Source organism: Haemaphysalis longicornis, unplaced genomic scaffold, assembly GCF_048455015.1.
Source record: "Haemaphysalis longicornis isolate Haplotype H1 unplaced genomic scaffold, Haemaphysalis longicornis Haplotype H1 scaffold_6, whole genome shotgun sequence".
Taxonomy (NCBI): domain Eukaryota; kingdom Metazoa; phylum Arthropoda; class Arachnida; order Ixodida; family Ixodidae; genus Haemaphysalis; species Haemaphysalis longicornis.
Genome location: NW_027526407.1, coordinates 157,635,696 through 157,655,041, shown reverse-complemented (window position 1 = coordinate 157,655,041; position 19,346 = coordinate 157,635,696). Strand labels below are relative to the sequence as shown.

Below are 19,346 nucleotides of genomic sequence, written 5' to 3'. Positions count from 1 at the left end.
TTAAGACACCCTTGTATATAAAGCCTCACTTTACGCGCACTGTTTTGGTTATGCTGCTGTACTTCATGACAATAAATCGCATATTTCAGTAGGAAATACACCAGACATTTTTTCAGTGTCCATATTTTCTTTTCACCCAACTTTATTTTGGTTCGGTTTATGAGTAAGAAGATCCTGCCAAGATGCTTGATTTGCGGGCGTTCGAACAGTTGGCGATAATAGCGCTTTTTAGCATAGGAATTTTAAAACTTATAGTGTTGAAAAGAAAGCTTGAGAAGCTTCAGTAGTCAAGTTATGATCGTGACCACCACAACCGGATACTTTTTTTTTTGCTGCGAAACATTAGTGGCCCCTAACCGAAATCTCGTTTTTCTAGGAAAAAGCCGCGAAGGTAGGAAAGGTAGGAATCAAAGTTAAGTAGGAAGCAAACCAGACTTACATTAATCGTTGGAAGGGTATTACTCCTTGGTGTCGTCTTCGTGAAGTAGGCAGGCTACACGTTGCGTGTATAAACGGAATAAAGGACTCTTAAACGGGGCATTTGAAAAAAAGGTTTATATTTTCAACGCATATACACTTTTCTTCACCACAAATGACCAAGGAGAAGACAAAAAGAGACTTTACCGCACATTCCAGCACCTCAATAACTTTTTCCAGCAGCCGCTGAAGAGTCTGGGTATGCAGTCTTGGACAGGAGGCGAGGCCCGCCTGACCACTATGCAATTGAGACTACGCCGTAAGGTTCATGCATGAAGGAAATAGCTTCATACACGCGCTGTGTTGCAGTGCTGACAATCGTAATACAGGAATCAAGTGGCCCTGCTGTGCCTCCGGGATGCAAACAGTCGCAAACAAACTCCAAATAAATGAGACCACATGCCCCACTTTTCTCATTACAAAAAGAGTGAAGCACACAGCGATGTAAATTTGTTTTTCCTTGAAGCACAGTCTCTGGCAGCGACCTGCACTGCGTGTACATGGTGAAATCGCCATATCGGCTTTTGGTGAAACCCTCGCTTTCGCTATTTCCATGTTGATTTAGTCAAAGTTTTCTGAAGCGACATTACGTTTGGAGGAGCCTCCTGTGGAGCGTTACGGATCAAATGTACGCTTGCAACTTTTGTTAGTGGTTAAAAGATTACATTTGAATGACACTTCACGCACAGACAGTAGGTAGACTGTCTCTAGCAGCTTTCTATTCAAATGTCTATTCAACGTACCTTCTCGCCATTAAATTCTTTGCAAGTACGCAATGTTCCTACCATTCTCTGCATTAAATCTTGTGGTACTATGTGAGCCGGCATCAGCTCAGGCTGCTTCAGGCGAACGTACTCTGAAGAGCCTTTCCCGCGGCGCACCTTCAGCTGACTCCCCCAGCAGGCGCTATTCATGACATAAGGTTGCACAATATTATGTCTGACCAGGAAAGATGTTTTATCTGTGAGAACTACTGAAACTCCAAGGACACCTGAGCAGTTCCTAGGAATTGTGAATGCAAAGGGAATACCATGCAATAAATGGCGCTCCTCCGCCTGATCTTGGCCCTGTGCTCTGGCTTCGCCTCGGCCTGACTGCTGTGGAGTACCCGCTTGAACGCATTCCCGGACCACCGGAACCCCGTTTTCGGCAGCCCGGGGATGGGCCAGTTCAACTAACGTTTCATCTCTCTCTCTCTCTCTCTCTCTCTCTCTCTCTCTCTCTCTCTCTCTCTCTCTCTCTCTCTCTCTCTCTCTCTCTCTCTCTCTCTCTCTCTCTCTCTCTCTCTGTTTCTTAGAGTGGGTAAGATGGTGTAGCAGTTCATACAAATTGTGGAATCGGTTCTGAGGCTCTGACTTCAGCTGTCATCGGCACGGTCCTATCCTACTGACTCGCGATGTGGCAGTTTTGGTTGGCTGAGAAATATGGGGACGTGTATAACAAGTGCCAGAGGTTCGAGGACTTTCAAACGGTTCTGCCCATGCAAACCTCTTGTTCCAGTGTCCTCTTAACTTTTGGCCGGAAGGCTGAATCGAGTGACAAGCAGGTACCCTTTCGAAGCCTCTGTTTGGGTGCGTGAAGCCGTTTGACTCTGTTTGAGTGCGTGAGGCCCCGTGACAAGCTACGGAAAGCCGGGGCCCGAAATTCTCCGCCCTTAAAAATGATTTTTCTAGCTTTTCTAGCACAATATTTTAATATCATGCGGGTGACAGACTAATAATCCGTAGTATCATGCAGGAGTGGATGAACGCCCTTCTCGAACAGGGAAGCTTTATTCACCATCTTCTATGTTCATCCAAAAGAAGTTTTCTTCACCTTTGTTCCATTCAGAGATGAGCCTAAGCCCGTTCCTTTAATAATAAATATAGCTAAAAGTTGCCGCTACTTTTCTAAGCAAGGACTAAAGTGTGTCTAATATTGAGAGCATTTCCATAACACTAGTCGCTGCTAAGTACGCTGCTGGCCTGAATTTGGGCTCAGGCAATTTTAATATTCTTCTCTGAGTGCTGCTATGTTCTTATTGCAAACGCTCTCTCTCACGTCAACTTACGCATTTTCCCAGCGAATATGGGTGATTTGGGGTTTTAAGAATATCTATAGATTTAGAATCAAGGGACAACGTGTAATTCACGAAAACGAGTCGTGAACGAACACCTAAGAATGGTTCCGCGGGTAAATCGGGTAAAGATAGAGATGGCCTGCTCAGCCTGCTGTCACTACTGGCCTCTCTCTCTGCGGAATGGGCTTGACGGCATTTACAGGAAGGCAAGTAGGGCGGGACTATTTTCCAGGACGAGGAACTAATCGCTCGAGGCAGCTGCCGGAGCAATTGGCCAACCCCTCTTGTTGCTATCGTTCGGTTATCACCCGGTGTTTCCTTAGTTTCAGGGGTGTCTTTTGCAACCAGATGCTCTTTGGCAGGCTTGATATACCATTAAAGTTGTTCCCCTTCCACTCCCTCGCGAGCGCTTTCCAATTGACAAAGTTGAGTCGTAACTGAAGATCCACTAAAACACTTGGCTGTTGTTAGGTTCAATGTCATTCTTTCCGCTAAATAATTAATGACATTTTTTCCACTAAATAAAAACACAGGCGGGTTATCGGGGCCGCTTCACTGCAAATGTCGAAATACGACGGTCATCTGCTGTCCCTAGCGACTACCTGACAAGTGCACTAGGTGAACTCGACAACTAAGTGAACTCGAGCGTCGGCAGCACCACGATACAGAGGAGATTGAGCATTCGAACATGATTGCGTGCCCTGGGTTTTCGCTTGCCTTCGCCGCTCACAATTCTGGCTGGAATTCCGCACCGGCAATGAATGAAGGCAGTCATACGCACCTACTGTTTCCCCGGCCTTGTTCCTACAAGTGGGTGACCAGAAAGTTCCGCGTTTGTGACCCGCCGGCGGCCCGCCAACTTGCCGAAGTTGGAACCACCGATTCCGGAGTTACACCCACGCTACCCCACAGGCTGGTTTCACCATCTTCAGAGCACGTTATAACTCAACAACGTCCCAATTCAGCTTTTGAAGCACTCCGATTCGTTGCGTCGTCGCCATTCTACCGCTAAGCGCAACCCCACACGATGACGTTCACACTGCCGCGCCCGTGCGGCACGGTTCTTGGGACATCCTGCCTCAGCCTGCGGGATGAGAGGTACTAACACGGCCTGTGCACGCTTCACCACACTCCGCGTCATCCAGCACGGCAGCGTCTGCTGCCACGAGCGTCGGCCCCCTGGACCCCACCTCCATCGCGACAGCCGCATCAACAGCGACAAGACCTACAACTGGAGTCATTGCAGATGACCACCACCGCCCGACCTTACTGCTCATACCAGACCACGTGACGGTACCGGTGCGCCACGCTGCTTCGTGACGGTCTGCGTATTTCCACTTCGGCCATCGATACAGCCGTCATAAGAACCTTGCATTCACCGTCGGCAATCGATTAATTAACTCGTGCTAACAGGCACCACGACCACAGGTGGAGACCTAGGCATCGTCATGGATAAGCCTACAGGCAGCACACTGGCCTTCCCAAGTTTACGCTCGACACCACGGGAAAACGCTGCACAATCATTGGTTCTGGCACTCTGCTGGCGCAATCACGTGCCATTTCCTGTATCTGTGGCACTCCTCCAGCCCCTCCAGCCACGCACGCGCTTACTAGAGAGTTTTAGCCTACTATGCGTACCGCGACGAGACGCGAATGCGGCTGCGCGCGCGGGCACGGCGACGGCTCACCCCTCACCACAACGAATGTGCAAGCACGGCGAGGGCCAGCCGCGCGTCAGCGGAACTGTCACCCCTCCCAGAACGAATGCGCACAAGTTCAGTCTGGTCGCCGTACACACGGCACAGACGCTACGTACAATACGCACGGTACACACGGTATCCTAACGTTTCCGGGTACATCAAGGTACAGCTGAATGGACTCCATCAGGCGGGGAGCAAGTACCGCACGTCGCAATGAGGAGCTCCTTTTTAAAACGAAATCATGCACACGATGAAGCTAAACGATTGGGCTTTTCGGGATACCTGGGACAACACAAGCCACCACTTTTGTCTAACCAGCACACGATTATTAATAAATTGAAAACCTGTTAAAGGCAACGAAAATGTTAAAACGTGGCAAACTGATAACAACTTTCCGCTTTCTTTTCTCCTCTTTTCTCTTTTTCTTCTCTTTTCTCGTTTTTCTCTACATGACTTCGAAATTGTTACCTCTTCACTCCCGTTCATCTTAGTTCGACTGCAACTAATATTTGGCTGCACGGCATGGTGTCGAAGTAACTTGAGTTCCTTATCTATCCCCGGATCATCACTGCATCATAGGCGCTTCTACTCGCTGCTTTGGAAGGAGACAGCTGAAGGCGAGCGCTGCACTCAATCGCCGCACGCGGAGGAAGGCCACACTATTAATAAGACGCGTACAATAACATCAGTAACGACAGCAGCAACAATGCATTGCATAAAAACACTCGGAAAAACTTTGACACTGTACAGAACTTCTGATATGTATGTTAAGAACACAGCAGAGGGCGGAAAACCGCCAAACAATGTCTGCGTGTATTGGTGCTCCGCTACAGGCGACTTCGAACGCTGTTTAGCCGCCGCTCTTTCGATCACTCGCTCATCCACTTAGTGGCAGCCACGGCGAAATCAGCAAAGTGCAGCCGCCAGTTCAGTGGCCGGTATCGGTGCTGATGACCCACCACTGGTAGGTCACTAGTGATATGCTGTTGGCCCCGTGGTGACACACCATGCACGGACCGTAGTGGCTCATTGCTGGGCTACCTGCAATACCATGACTTACCAGTTACTGAAATTTTCCTGGCCACACAGGGGGGGGGGAAGCCAGACACACAGACCAATGGAGCGACATTTGAGCGTTTAGAAAGACCATCGCCTTTAAAAAAGTCCGCGCTGCGCGGGAGACACGCGTATCACAAGGAGACGTCCTGGGACGGGAAAGTCTCGATTTACGAGAAGGGCACCAGGAATTTCACGCGTGGCGACCACACCCTAGTGGCCGCAATTGACACACTTAACTGACGAATTCCCGAGGACCCTGTTCCTACGTTTCGCCGTCAAGGCCCCACTGGAGAAATAATCTTGTAGTGTCCAGAACCCTGCAGTCGCCTCATTTGTTTCCAAGCATTTCGAGTGAATGTCGTTCTTCTCCTCTTGTTTCTGGGAGGCGCCTGCGGCGCAAGAAAACGAGGACGAAAGAATAAACACCTACTACAACACTGTGCCGAACTTCCAACTAGTGTTTAGTGAAAAATGACGCTGCTTATATGTTATAACAACGAGAACCCGCGACCTTATTTACGTAACGTTTGTAAAAAGGTCAATTCATTTTCTCAAAGCGATATGGACAGAGCACTGACTCCTGGCGCAGTGAAAACGTCCCTGTTTTGTTTTTTATTTGCGCCATTTTGCCACAGGGCATCAAAGGAATGGAAGTATAAAAGCAAAAGGAAAGGGACGGGAGGCAAGCGGCTTCATGTACTACAGAATGTTGTATAGGCCAGTCTCAGCAAGAAAGTATTTTATCAGGAGGCGGGGGAAAACTACATCGGTGCTCCATCTACATCGCTTCCAGAAAAACCGCTTACGTTTTTACCAATGTCACCTACAAGGACCTCACACGGTTCTCTATGTTTGTGTTCTTAAGCAGCGTCATTTTTGTATAAACACTAATTGGAAGTTCCGCACTGTGTTGCTGTACGTGCTTCGTCTTTCGTCCTTGTTTTTTGCGCCGTAGGCACCAACAAGCATCATGTACCAACTCACCCACATGCAGCTTTTTCTCTGGTATTACCAGCTTATATGTTGAGCCGAACAACGCCCAATGACGAAGGGGGAACCGACACCACGAGCGCTCCTGGTGTCCGTGTTCTGTTCTTGGTGTTGGTTCTCTGTTCACCCTCGGTTCAGTGATATATCTACTGTTATGGGCCACCATGAAGCCCCAACAATGGCCGTTCTCCCGTTTTTTTTTTTTTTTGTTGCAGAGTGAGTGTAGTACAATAAAAGAAAACAATTACCAACGATTTCTTTACAGCCTGTTACAAGTAAGTAGACCCATGTTTTTACAACAGAAAAGCAGCAAACAGCATTGGTACCCCTCGTCATTAGGGCACTGGTGTTCGGACAGCCCTGAAGCTGTTATTAAAACGACGCAAGGACATTTATGACTGAGAACACACTTTCATGTGGCTAACATCGATGGGTGGACAGACGGTACGGATGCAATAAGAGACGCAAAAAATGTACGGCAATGTGTTGTCTCACACAATCATCCTGTGGGCAGTAGTGTGTTCCTTCGTCCACTCCGTTTGCTCCCTCCACTTGGCTGATGGAAGGATTCCACAGTGCTTAGATCTCTTCCACTGGGGGTTCGAGTGGAGGAAGGACTCAGAATACCAGGGTATAACAAAGAAGTGAAGGCAGTTACTCACGGCAACACTGTCATTTTCCTTCAGTGATTGCAGGACAAGTTCATTTTTTTTTCTCACGCAGAAGTCTCGTTAACAAAGTGCCACTTTGACTAACGGTTCTGGAAAAGCTCTACCGCGAAGCGCAGCACTCGTGTCGTTCCCCAAATAGCCTAATCGGAATATATCAGAGTTGGTACCTGAGAAGCGTTTTCTTCGTTCTGCAGTCTGCAAAAACAGCGGGAACGGAAGGGCCATGCTTGCTCACAGCGGCTACCTCTGGGAGTATTGATAGCGTTTAAGAACAGCTTAAGACAAGGCAAGGAACAGATTACACAGGCACTGCAAACAACTGTGCACATTTTAATTCGCAGGAAAATATACATAAAAAGCGAAAGCGCACAGTGGCCCGTCAGCGCCTGTGTCGTCTGTTCCTTCCTCAGTCCCGTCTTCCGCGCTGTTTTTAACCACTACAATGTACCGACAAGCCCTTCAGTACACCCTTTTGCTGTTTATAGTGCGCCCGGACGATCACGCATGATAATTTAGCACTTTCGTCTTTCGTGCTTTCTGGCAACTCACGACCGATAAGAAACCCGCAACAGGTTTCTAGGCGCATTTCTGTACAAAGACACCGACAAAAACACCGAAGAAGGTTTTCGTGTGTGTTTGCAAACCATATAATAATCTCCTTTCTCGCTCCCTACAAATCTAAGAATGATATTTCATCACAACGGGTTGTTCCCGTGCAACTTCGCACTGGCTGACTATGCAGTTCATTCTCCTCCTATTCCCCGCAGGGCGCTGCATTGCTAGGTTGGGAGAAGTGCCGCACGACTGGCCATATATGGCACTGCCAACGAGCAAATGTGGTTTACGCTACCCAGACCGTGTTTAGAGAAAACATAAAACAGCGCAACCGACACGAACGACACGACATGAACCGAGAAGACCACACCGTTTCGTTCCTTTGTCGTTCGCGCTGTTTTATATTTCCTGTCGTGATTTACCCAAGCATCCACGGTAGTCAGACTGTGCTGCCATGTCCCACTTCTTGACAGGGCAAACGATGCAGAATACGAACCCGTGATATCATATCAACAAACAGCACTTTGAATTCCTAACATGCACCTCTCTGCGGGGCCAGCATGTTCGACCTAGCAGACGATTCGACCTAGCAGACGATTCGACTGGGGGCCAGCATGTTCGACCCTGCTCCCCTGACACCCACTACAAAAGCTCGCTTTTCCTGCAGCTTCATCGTGCGGGGCATAAAAGAAACAAGACAGCTCGCTCAAGAAACTACACTCCTGAAGGCAGTAACTTTGAAACACTGATTCCACTTATGCCTTAAAAAATCAACTCACTCCGGCTAATGTCGATATACATAGGGCCAAAATTGGGCGATGGCGACTTAGTTTCAGAGTTTACAACGTAGGAATGAAGTTCTGTTTATCTTTAAATAGTTTTCACCACATGTACAACGCGCCATTTCTTTAGTTCCTTGCGACTTTGAAGAAAGCGAAGTTTCGGTAACACGGCCACAATGCCCATGCGAGCTCGCAAAGGGCCTGAGTCGCGAAAGAAGGCGTTTACAGCACAATCCGTAGACCAAAACTGACCTAAAGTGCCCACTGCCTCTGGGATGAAGTTTCTGCATTTTAGTACAGTGCGTCGGCTTCAGCGCTCCTAGACAAAAGGTCTCAGCAGCTCTGTAAGGGCAAGTGTCCTGCGGGAAAAACTGTATGAGCGAAGTACTTCAGTACGTCGATCAAAGTACCTGCCGAAGTACCACTGAGGGTTACATGGAGCCGCTCATAGGATTACGGGCCGTAATTAGCGTACGGCACTCTACTGATTTGACAACCTGATCACAGAACCAATATCGCAAAAAAAAAAATCCTAATTGCGCAAATACAACGCTTTGATTTGCGTTTCTTGAACGTGCATCCCTCTTCGGGAAAATTCTTGCCAGTGAATTCAAACCAAGCAGCCCCGCACAACCTCCTTCCAGGCGTGTTACCACAGGGCATATTTCCTCTTTTTAATCCAAGGTGCCATCGTCTCGAAGAAGCTCCAGACAACCACCGATCAACGGCTGTTTGAAGCAATCGCGCTTAAAGTTTCCTCACACACAACCTTTATTTTTTGGAGAAACCGCATCGTTACGTGAAGTTTATCGCCATCGTAAAATTAGTTCGAGTGAATGCACTCCTTTGAAAACAAAATTCGAAGAACCAATTTGCGAGGACACCCAAACCACTCCTGTCGGAATAGCTAACGGATAGGCGGGGGCCGTGGCTGCTTCCTGCTACTCTAGAGCGTACCTACGCCGCCCTGCTTTTCCTTGTGTTGCGTTCGGAGCCCGTAATAACCGGGATGTTCTAGGCCAATGGGCGCGGTTCTTTTCTTTGTGTTCTCTCTGACGCGGCCGTTATAGAGCGCGTCGCAGCCGATGGCATTTTCGAGCCACTGTAGAAGCCAGGCAACGCTGACGCCAAGCTGGCTTCTTCGCTCCAATGGCCATTCAATGCCCTCGCCTCAAAGTGCCTACGTGCAAGTTTCGTGCATGGTCGTTTGAAATATTTATGAGAAAGGTGCTTTTGCAAGAACCAGTTACATATTTAAAGATGTACGAAAGGGGGAAATGCATTTCCACTGCAGAACCCGTTATCACAGTACGGCTCCTCTCACCATGTATCAATCAGTACACAATAAAATATTGAAAGCAGGAATAGAAAATGTGTGGGCCAAACAGGGTAACTTGCGCAGGTTCCCTTGCAGTGAGGTGCAACCAATTTCAGATGTTGAAGAACTTTAAATGAGCTAGTTCAAGAGGAAAGCATTTTAAGACGATGCATGTTCTTCTTAGAATAAAAATACGATTAAATGAAACTTTCCAGAGCGGAAATTTGAGTAAGATATGGCGGATTACTCCGCCTAATGTAGTCTATTCGGAACGCTCATTTATAAGGATTTCACCAGGGATCTGCCTGATTACATACCAACAAAACCTACGCACCGACCGCTGCTAAACGCATTGGGTAGTATTGGTAATCGCGTGTGCGAACGTTCGTGCGTTCTTTTGTGTGTTTTGTTGCCATCCGTCAATCTCCACAGCTTTCGTTGCTGCATGTCACCAACCAAGGCAACATTACGCTTCACTGTACCTGGCCTTTATCTCGTGAGTAAGTGTCTTCAGCGAACTCTTAGCACCTCATAAAAACGCCTGCAGCTACTGCACCACAGGTAACGACTCTTGTATTTCACTCGATAGCACAGCCGCGCCGGCTTTTTCGACTCTGCGCCAAACACACGACTGCATATTTACAGCTTCAAACGATACATTGAAGGGGTAAAATTTACCGAAAAGTGTAAATAATTTTGCAACAGCGGAGCTGTTTAACCTCGAATTCCATCCGTGCCGGGCGTCGCTCAAAACTTGGCGCAGCACAGTAAACAGGAGGAAAATGCTGGGCCAAGATGTGTGACGGGAAGTGGCGAAGAGGCAAGAGCCGACGACCAGGTGTGGGGAGTACGCGTCGCGGCGCAGACGTTTGAGAGGGGAGCCGTGCCGGGCGTCGTTCAAAACTCGGCGCATCAGAGTAGAGAGGGGTAAAATGATGTGCCAAGGAGTGTGAGCGGCAGTGGCGAGGACGCAATGAACCGACGAGCAGGTGTGTGGAGTGCGCTTCGCTGCGCAGGTGTTCTAATGGGGATGCGCGCGTTGGGGACTGGATGCGCCTACTGGTGAAGTAAGCTTTGACGTGCAGGTGTTCTCCTAGTTGCGATAGACGGCATGGGCTCTGCATGAAGTGCACACGTCCAATCTACCGATAAGATCGGTAACCCTGAGAAGGTGACGGCCACCAGCTCCGCTGTGTCGTCTGTCTTCGCATCTTAATTGCGAAGATGGCCTCATTTTTTTATATAAAAAATAGGCTTGGGATCACAAAATAGGCTTGGGATCAGATACCCTGTGCCGGTGGCGTAAAACCATCTGCTGTAAAACCTGAACATAAACCATTTGGCACGCAATAATAACCCTGTGTTGTAGCCGGAACAACAAAACCCTTTCGGGTAGTTTCGGACATTCTTCACCACTGACTGCCCAAGAACACTCAAAAGCAAAGTTGACCAACGTATTCAGACCACATAGACGAAATCTCTAACACACAAACAGTAGCCTGAAAATACTGAGTGCTATTGTCCAACGTGTTTTGCAGTGTGTCCTATACGCATCTTAGCCTTACTGCAAACAAACAGATTTTTTTTGTGCATCGTTTGTACTTCGGCAACCGCTGTGATTATGTGTGACTGAAATTCGCTTGAGCGGAGTTTTCTAAGCGTGCAGATGACGTGCTTCGTTGAAGCAGTAGGGTGTGCTTCTTAAATTACAGCTCCTGTGTCGTTTCTACGATAGTCGCTGTTGTTGCCAGAGTCCTTGCTTTTTAGCCTGTTTTTGCGTGGCACCTAGTTTGGACGAACCAGTCTATCTTCTTGCAGTGTCCTTTTTTTGGGCATTGCTTGCCAGAAAAATACCATTGTTATCCTTAAAGGGGCAATTAAATAACGGCAATTCGCAGTCATGCCACCTCGAGTGAAAACATGAGTGCGCAAGCAACGAGTAGGAACTTGTATGAATCCTAAGGTCGAACAAAGTGAGGGCAGCATTCCGTTAACCCTTGCGTTTTGAGCCGCACTAGGGATTCGGCTGCAGTGCATGCCAGCGAGCGACGGCTCGCCGGGGGTTGGCCAGCATGTCTCGCCAGTGCTGTGCGCCAGAGTCCGTGGTGGCGGGCCCCAGCTGGAAGCTGCCGAGCGAGGCTGACGACGAGGCGCCACCGGACACCAGCTGGAAGGCGCCCAGGGACGTGGCCGTGGAGGCGCCCGAGCAGCCGTGCCGCCACACATTCACCAGGAGCTGGGCGCGAGATGACAGCTGCTCCTCGGTGACGTCGAAGCTGAGCGCCTCGTTCCACGCCGGCTGCGCGCTGGCCTTCTTCACGCTCGTCTTGCGCTTTTTGGCCTTCCGGTCACCGCAGCACAGGGTCACCTTGACGTATGTGTCTGCGCACACGCACAACGGCAGGTTCAGGTTAAAGGCAGAGTCCCCTGCACCCCCCCCCTCCCCAGAGTGTCTACTAATTGGACAAGTTTGTATTGGTTCAAATGGTAAAAACAGCGCAAAGACGGCGGACTTAGACGGGGCGCGCCCTCACTAACTGAATTATATTGCATAGGAAAGAAACATTTAAGGTACGTACAAATGAAACTTTCAACCTAGTTCCAAACCAGGTCGACCCGAGATGCTGACCTTTCGAGGTGCTAGAGGTGGTAGCCAAGCTGACATGTGAGCGACGCCTCGCCCATGTGATGGAGGACCGATGGGCTCGAGACTGGGATAAATAGATAACGCTAATATGTATCACCACCAAATGGGTTGCTCGGACGAAGCGCCCCAACGAACGCTATGGTGTGGCCACAGTAACGCCTCGCCGAGACCGCAGAGAAAGGCTGGCGGGATAAAGTCCGGCTGCAAGTCAGGACGGTGGCGGAGTACGGCTGAGGTACAATCGCCTCTGGCGGTGGAATAGCAGGCATCGGGAAGGAACTACGAAACCTCTACTGGCTGTGCGACAAAGTTTGAGGCGCCTAACGAAACGCTTCGCACCCACAAGCTTCACGCCTAGTACAGCTTAGGGCTTGGCTCCGAACTTAGGGCTTGGCGACGAGACAGTGCGCCACATAGTGCTCGAGTGCCCGGAACTGCGGCCTCCCGCGTCGGATGGCGCTGCTCACTCGCTGCCGATAAAGTAACTGGAAGTTCTAGTGACTTTAGATTTTGATGGGGTGCATCAATGCCGGCCGCGCCGCTAACTCTAAGGCCGCAGCTTTAGAGTGGAGACAATCGAAGGAGCAAGGATGCGCGAAAGACGAGGACGAAGACATAGAGGACCGGATGAGCGCGAAGTCCGACGTCATTTCTGCATGCAATGACAACACACTTACATACTTCCCACCGATATCACCAGCAAGCGAATCAACAGCCGCACTACCCATTTCGGCGTAACAACAATGACATGTCAACAATCACAAACATCTGGTGCCTACCGTTCGCTTTCCCGGTTTTATCGAATTGTTTTGTTGGCTGTCGGCTGTTATGCCGACTGTTTATTGGATTGCGGGTGATACCGGTGGGAAGTATATATGTGTATTGGCATTTCATGCAAAAATGTATTTGGAAGCTGCGCTCGTCCTGTCCACTTTTCTTCGTCCTTGTATTTTGCACAGATTTATGCCTTCGTGTGTCGTGATCCAACCAGCCAGTAACCCAGTCCTAGTGGAGGCACTGTTTTACCTTGGCCATGCCGTGCCAAACTTTGCGAGGAGCCGTTTTCGTTTGAAAGTGTCGAAGCGCCACATGGCGTTGCGTTGTAAGAAATTCAGTAGATGGCGCGGGGATGCGCTGTAAATGCGTTGGTGTTCGACTTAAATCATAACATCAGGCGCTAAACGAAACCCTACGACTGGCTGCTGTGTGCAAATGTGTTCTGGTTTATATGTGATGGCCAACAGATTTTTCGCTTCTCTGGTAATAGCAAGCGAAGAAAAAATTCGGAGGAGTAAGTGAAACGCCATAGCTTATATGCGACATAAAACGCAGAGTTACGCGAGGTGAGTTGCTGACTTGCCATACGATATGAAAACCCATTTTCGCTCGTTGTCGTGACAGCTTTCACTGTTTTTAGTGCGCGGTTAGGCGCCGCAATGGATCGAGAGACATCAACCCAGTTCCGCGTCAGCGCAGATAATTTGCCCACAAAGAATAAGGAACAAGCTAAAGTCACTGCGAGTGAAGCCGTGGGGTTGCTGTCGAATGTTTATACATGGATTAAATACTTCTGCTGCTGAATATAATCATTGTGGGAACTCGCGGTTTTCATGGATGCTGTTGATAAACGGCGTCCTAATCATGCATTTACTCGTTACAAATTCCACATGAGCGTTTGCATAGAAACGAGAAATTGATATCACTGTTAGATGTGCTTTCTGTGGTTCTAAATGCTGCTCAATTCCCTACTCGAATTGGGCTCCACTTCGAAGACAACCAGTCCCAGGCAAACCATCAGGATGGACACTGGTTGTTGAGGTATACAGCCGTGCCTACACTTCAGTGCGATACTACAGTTCTGCAATGGAACTCTAGAGGCGTAAAAAACAAGGCCGGGACGCTCCAGCAATCTTTATCAACTTTGAACCCACCCCCGGACGCGCTCGCAATTCAAGAAATATAATATCCCCGCTAAATTAACGAAATATGTATCACATATAGATCCCACAGGCAAATCTACAGCAACTTTAATTCATAAATCCATCCCGTCCACGCAGCACCTTCTCCCTCAAAAGGAGCGTCACCACGCACTCATCTAGCTTATCCTTCGTTCCTCCCAGATCAAGGAGAGCCTGCTCACACTTAACATATACTGCCGGCCAACAGAAAAGCAATCTGGAATCAAAAATACCATCAAAGCCGCGCTTCAAATTGCTGGTGGTTCCCCAATTCTCATAGTAGGAGACTTTAAGGCTGCTCATCAGCTGTGGCCATCAGCTTTATTGCTACAGCAATAAAAGAGGTTTGGAGCTTGTAAAAACCATAGGAGACCAAGAACTTACAATCATCAACGACCTCAATAAACCCACGAGAACTGGAAACAGTGTGACAAAGGACACTTTTGCTGACCTGTCAATCACTCGCAACATTCAGGAAGCCACCTGGACAAACACAACAGAATTTTTTTGGGTCAGATCATGACATTATCGAAATGCGGGTAAAAGGTATGGACTACAACGCCCATATTGGTTCGGCGCATATCACTCATTGTGACAGATTCCGTAAAATCTGGAGGGAGCGCAAGGTTCCATCACCGGACCACTCTTATGAACAGTGGGCCTATGAAGTCGTTCAAAACCTTAAGACCTCCACACTTCTCACCAAATCTTACCACTTCTTACCATATCTCGTACACCGACTCGGAATTGTTACATATTTGGGAAGCTCGACACAGCATTGCGCGGAGGTGTAAAAAGCAGCGACATAACAGAAACCTCAAGCTGCGTATAGCACAACTTAGCAAGAAAGCGGCGGAATACGCCAATTCGCTATGCAAAGAAAACGGGTTGACAAAGTATGACGGTCTTCGGGGAACATGATGTACCCGGAAGACATGGCGGTAGCTTCGACACCTAATTGACCCGCTCAAGCGCACGGGTGAAAGCAGCCGCGCCTTAACTAAAACGCTCCATTCCAACCAAGGCGCGACAGAAAACCTCACACCAGACCTTACAACCAAATATCTCAAGGCCGGGAAAGGAGCTCCACCTTTAAGACATACAGGGACCCCTAATCCCTCACTCGACCGCGACATCAAGCTTCAGTGACATCAAGCTTCGAGCATCAGTGGACCACGCAAGCAAGCTGAACTACTAAGGCAGAGGTCTCTCGGAAGCAGTCTGTCACGAGCTGCGTCAGATTCCTTCGCTGCAGACTGCTCGCAGTCGCAAATATTTGAAAATAAATGGCTAATGTACACAGACTGTAAATAGTTCGCATCTGTCTCGCAACAATATGATATGAATGTTGGGATCGAACAGCCAGGCCGATTCGCCAGTAGTTAATGCGATATTTTGCTTTTGCGCACGTCGTTGCTCGTTCTCACTAAAAGGTCTTTTTTAAAGCAAAGCTTATACCTCTACTTCCTTCCACCCGACCGTTTCATCTCCTCGGGCAAGAAACGCCAAGGCGCCAAAACCTAGGACGCCCAGCGCATGCGTTGGGCTAATCCGGCATACCACATGCATATCAGAATTCGTTTAAGGAAACCATAAAACAAGCATCGAAACCGCATTATGGACAAGCCACCTGTGAAAAATATGAACCCCCCTCCCCACAATGTGTTTCTGGTGAAGATTATGTTTGCAGATTACCTTTGTAGGCTAGGTAGGACTAACGTCACTAAACAGAGCAGAGCATTTGGCGCCAGAGAAGCCGTGCATATTGTCACTAGATAAGCTATTAGGCTGTGTTCCGGCTATACCGACGTAACTGCCATATCGTGCGCTATGGACGTAAAAAACGGCGTTTCATGCAGTTCGGCTGGCTTAGACGTCAAATGACGTCATTATTTAAAGGTATTGCGACAGTTGCGACAACAGCCTGAACCCGGCCTTAGAGTACCGCCACTGAGGCACGGAAGTCAACAACGGCGGCCATTTTGGCGTTCATCAGTGTTTCGGGATTGCCACATCTACGGCCTCGCCGTTTACTTCGACCGGGTCGTTTGTTAACAACACTACTGAGGGCTCCACCCACAAGACTTTTAGAAATAATAGGTTGCACCCTCCTCCTAATAATAATAAAAGTTGTCCTCCTCTCAGTGTAAGATCGGTTGTGCGTGTTCCAAGATACTACTGCCCATGTGTTATTCGCTCCTTCCGCGTATTTGTAGGTGGGTATATGGTACAGCTCCCTCTTCGGTTTCTTATTAAAGTAATGTGCTCTCATTGATCTTCTTTCCGTGTGTCAGACTGGATCCATATTACTTGTTACGGGGGCCATTTTGATCTTTTTTTAGTCTTACGTTTGCATTTTCTCAATGGGTGGGGCCGGTTGGCTGACCATGTATCCAGAGATTCCAGGAGTTGTCGGCTGGCTGCAGTTTGGTTCAGTCTTGCCAGTTGGTTGTGTTTATGAACTGCGATTATTTTTTCCACGGTCACTATTGTCCCCATTTCATCATCAAGGACTTGGTATTTCACAGTGCTAGGGAGACCTAACTTAATCTTGATGGCTTTGCGGAATATGGTGTAATCTGCCGTAAGACGTGTTGTTGGGCGACTTGGTTCACGTTGCAGAAATAAGATTTGGCGCAACGGAAGACACGGACGGTGAAAAGTACGGGACGGGCCCGTCCCGTCCTTTTTACTGGCCGTGTCTTTCATTGCGCTAAATCTTATTTCTGCGAAGAACCCGCTCTCCTTGCTTTTTTGTGAGGTTGGTTGTGGCATGTACCCCTCTGCGTGGTTCGCGGCAGTGGACGATGTATTGTTCTATTGCTGCTTCCTTTTCATATTGAGTGATCTTCTTGGTATGTCAGTACACAATCTTTACCAACTTCTCGGACCAATCTTGAATGTTGTGATGTGGTTGATTAGTTAGTAACCTTTAGCAATTCTGTAACGATCGCTGCCTTGCCCTTGACCCGTTAGGAATTATATTGATTTTTACACTGATAGCGTGGTCGCTTCCTAGGTATTCTTGAGTACTGTACCATTCCACGTCTAAGCCGCCTGATGTTAGGGTTACTATTGAAGTTGTGTATTTTTGCACTGAATTGCCAATGCGCTTTTACTGCTGCAGTTCGTCATTTTGAATGTATTGATGATCTTGAATTTCTCCTAGAGGAGTACTGACACAAAATTTTTAATCCGAGATAACTTCCGAGATATATTAGTGTCAGCGGCAAATATCAGCGGCAAAAACAGCCTAAAATATATTTAAAATCAATTTCTAAGTGTGCGTATCGCAATCGAGCAGCCAGCGGAAGACCTCGACAGTCGATATTTCCTGGATCTGGAGTAAATACATAACATCCAAATACGTAACGAGTTTGTGTTGGCTGCTTTCGCGTTGCCGCCGGCTCCCCGCTACGATCGGACGGCGGTGCTTCTGCTCTCGAGCAACGACGATCCGATCGTTGGCAGCGGAGGCACCGGGATTTCGTTGGCTCATCGGGCAGCTGGCCGCACTGAAGATCTACTGCGATTCCAGGCACTCTGTTTTTATTGTTTTTTATTACACTGGACGCGAAAACGCGTCCGGGAGACGGAAAGTGCACTGAGCGAGCCGCACGGTCGCTGCGCAGGCGGTGGCCACGGCCGCGAAGTGGTGCAGGCCGGCGCAAGTAGCCCGAGCGATTCCTTGTTACCGCTTGCACGAAATGGGACTAGAGTCCCAAACACGGCTGCACATGCGAGAAAGTAGTTAATGATGCGATGGCGATTTCGATTAAAAATCGTCATCAGCACCGCTTACTAGAGCGCCGATCGAATATCAGCCTAACACATCTGTAGGCAGACCTGTAGGCGGACCTGTACGCAGACCGGCCGGCTTCTCCCAGCGCGCGTCTCCCCACCCACTGCCCCGAGCGACGCGCGTCGTTCTCTAGCCGCGGCAGCAATTTGCACTTGCAGCGCCTGCGTCACGTCCACGATCGCTGTTTAATTAAGCGGCCGAACAGATCAGTACGTAGGGGCATTAGCAGGAACTGCCGCCGACGTGGAATCGACAGTGCTACGGCAGCTCTGCTCTGTGATATCCGTCCAACAGTCACGTGGGCAGCTTTGTTTATACAAAATCGAACCTTTCGCGGCCCCCGCTGAAAGCGAAAGTGCGACTCGCCGCATTAACAACGTCTCTACTCAAACAACCGTCGCGTGCTGAAACAAATGAGGTTTCCACGCGTGTTAAATAGGTCATTAGCTACTTATCGCAACAAAAAAAAACAAGATGCAAAATTTTTGTGTCAGTCCCCTTTAAGAGGCGTTGACCTTCCGTTGTGTTTATAGAGTAGCCCTATGCTGTTTGAGGTGCGTTTAAGTGCCCCAGGAGACGTGCTTGCTGCTGCCATTTGAAGGGTGCACGATTGTTTTTATGTCTGCTAGATAATCCTTTGGATGGCTGTAGAGGTTATAATTGCGCAGTTGTTTGCGAGTTGGTCCTATCGTGATGGTTAGGCTGATATCATTAGTGTCTTCTTGCGATGCTAAGAGATATTTGCGAGGAGGAGGAGGATAAACATCTTTATTGAGAGAAAAGGTTGCGTGGACTCTTCAGGAGGTGAAGTCCTCAGTCCAGGACCCCATATGCCTTGCCAGCCGCTACAGCCCGCTCCACCAGCCGAAGCTGGTCGGACAGGCGTGAGCTGGATAGGGCGCGCCTCCAGAGCTCGGGAGAGTTGTAAGGATTGGGCTTGGGGAGAGGGTGGGAGGGGCATCCACCAACCATGTGGAAGAGAGTACACTCTGCTCCACAGAAGGGGCAGCTAGGGGACGTAATTTCTTCGGAGTAGTGGCAGACTCTTTTTGGGTGGGGAAAGGTGTTTGTTTGCAAGGCACGGTAGTGGTGTGCCTGCTCGATAGAGAGGTGTCGGTGCGGTGGGGGAAGGGTGCGTCGGGCCAGGCGTAGATGTTGCGTCATTTCTGTATATGTCAGGAGGGGAGTAAATCTCTCCGAGGCGGTGTCTGCACTCCTCGTGCGGCGTGTCATTTCTCGGGCGAGGTCGTGCGCCATCTCGTTCCCATTCACTCCCAGATGGGCTGGAGTCCATATTATGTGGATCTGTCGCTGCGGCGGGTGGCGGA

The 19,346-nt window shown here is 48.9% G+C and overlaps 1 protein-coding gene across 1 annotated transcript in view; it reads right to left on the bottom strand.

Moving 5' to 3' along the window:
- Window positions 1-362: 362 nt before the first annotated feature.
- LOC144141227 (synaptotagmin-5-like) overlaps window positions 363-19,346 on the bottom strand; it is a 106,775-nt gene continuing 87,791 nt past the window's right edge. The window contains exon 7 of the mRNA XM_077672783.1: window positions 363-11,993. Coding sequence (XP_077528909.1) covers window positions 11,626-11,993 — 368 coding nt within the window. The 3' untranslated portion in view covers window positions 363-11,625. The remainder of the gene's footprint in view (window positions 11,994-19,346) is intronic.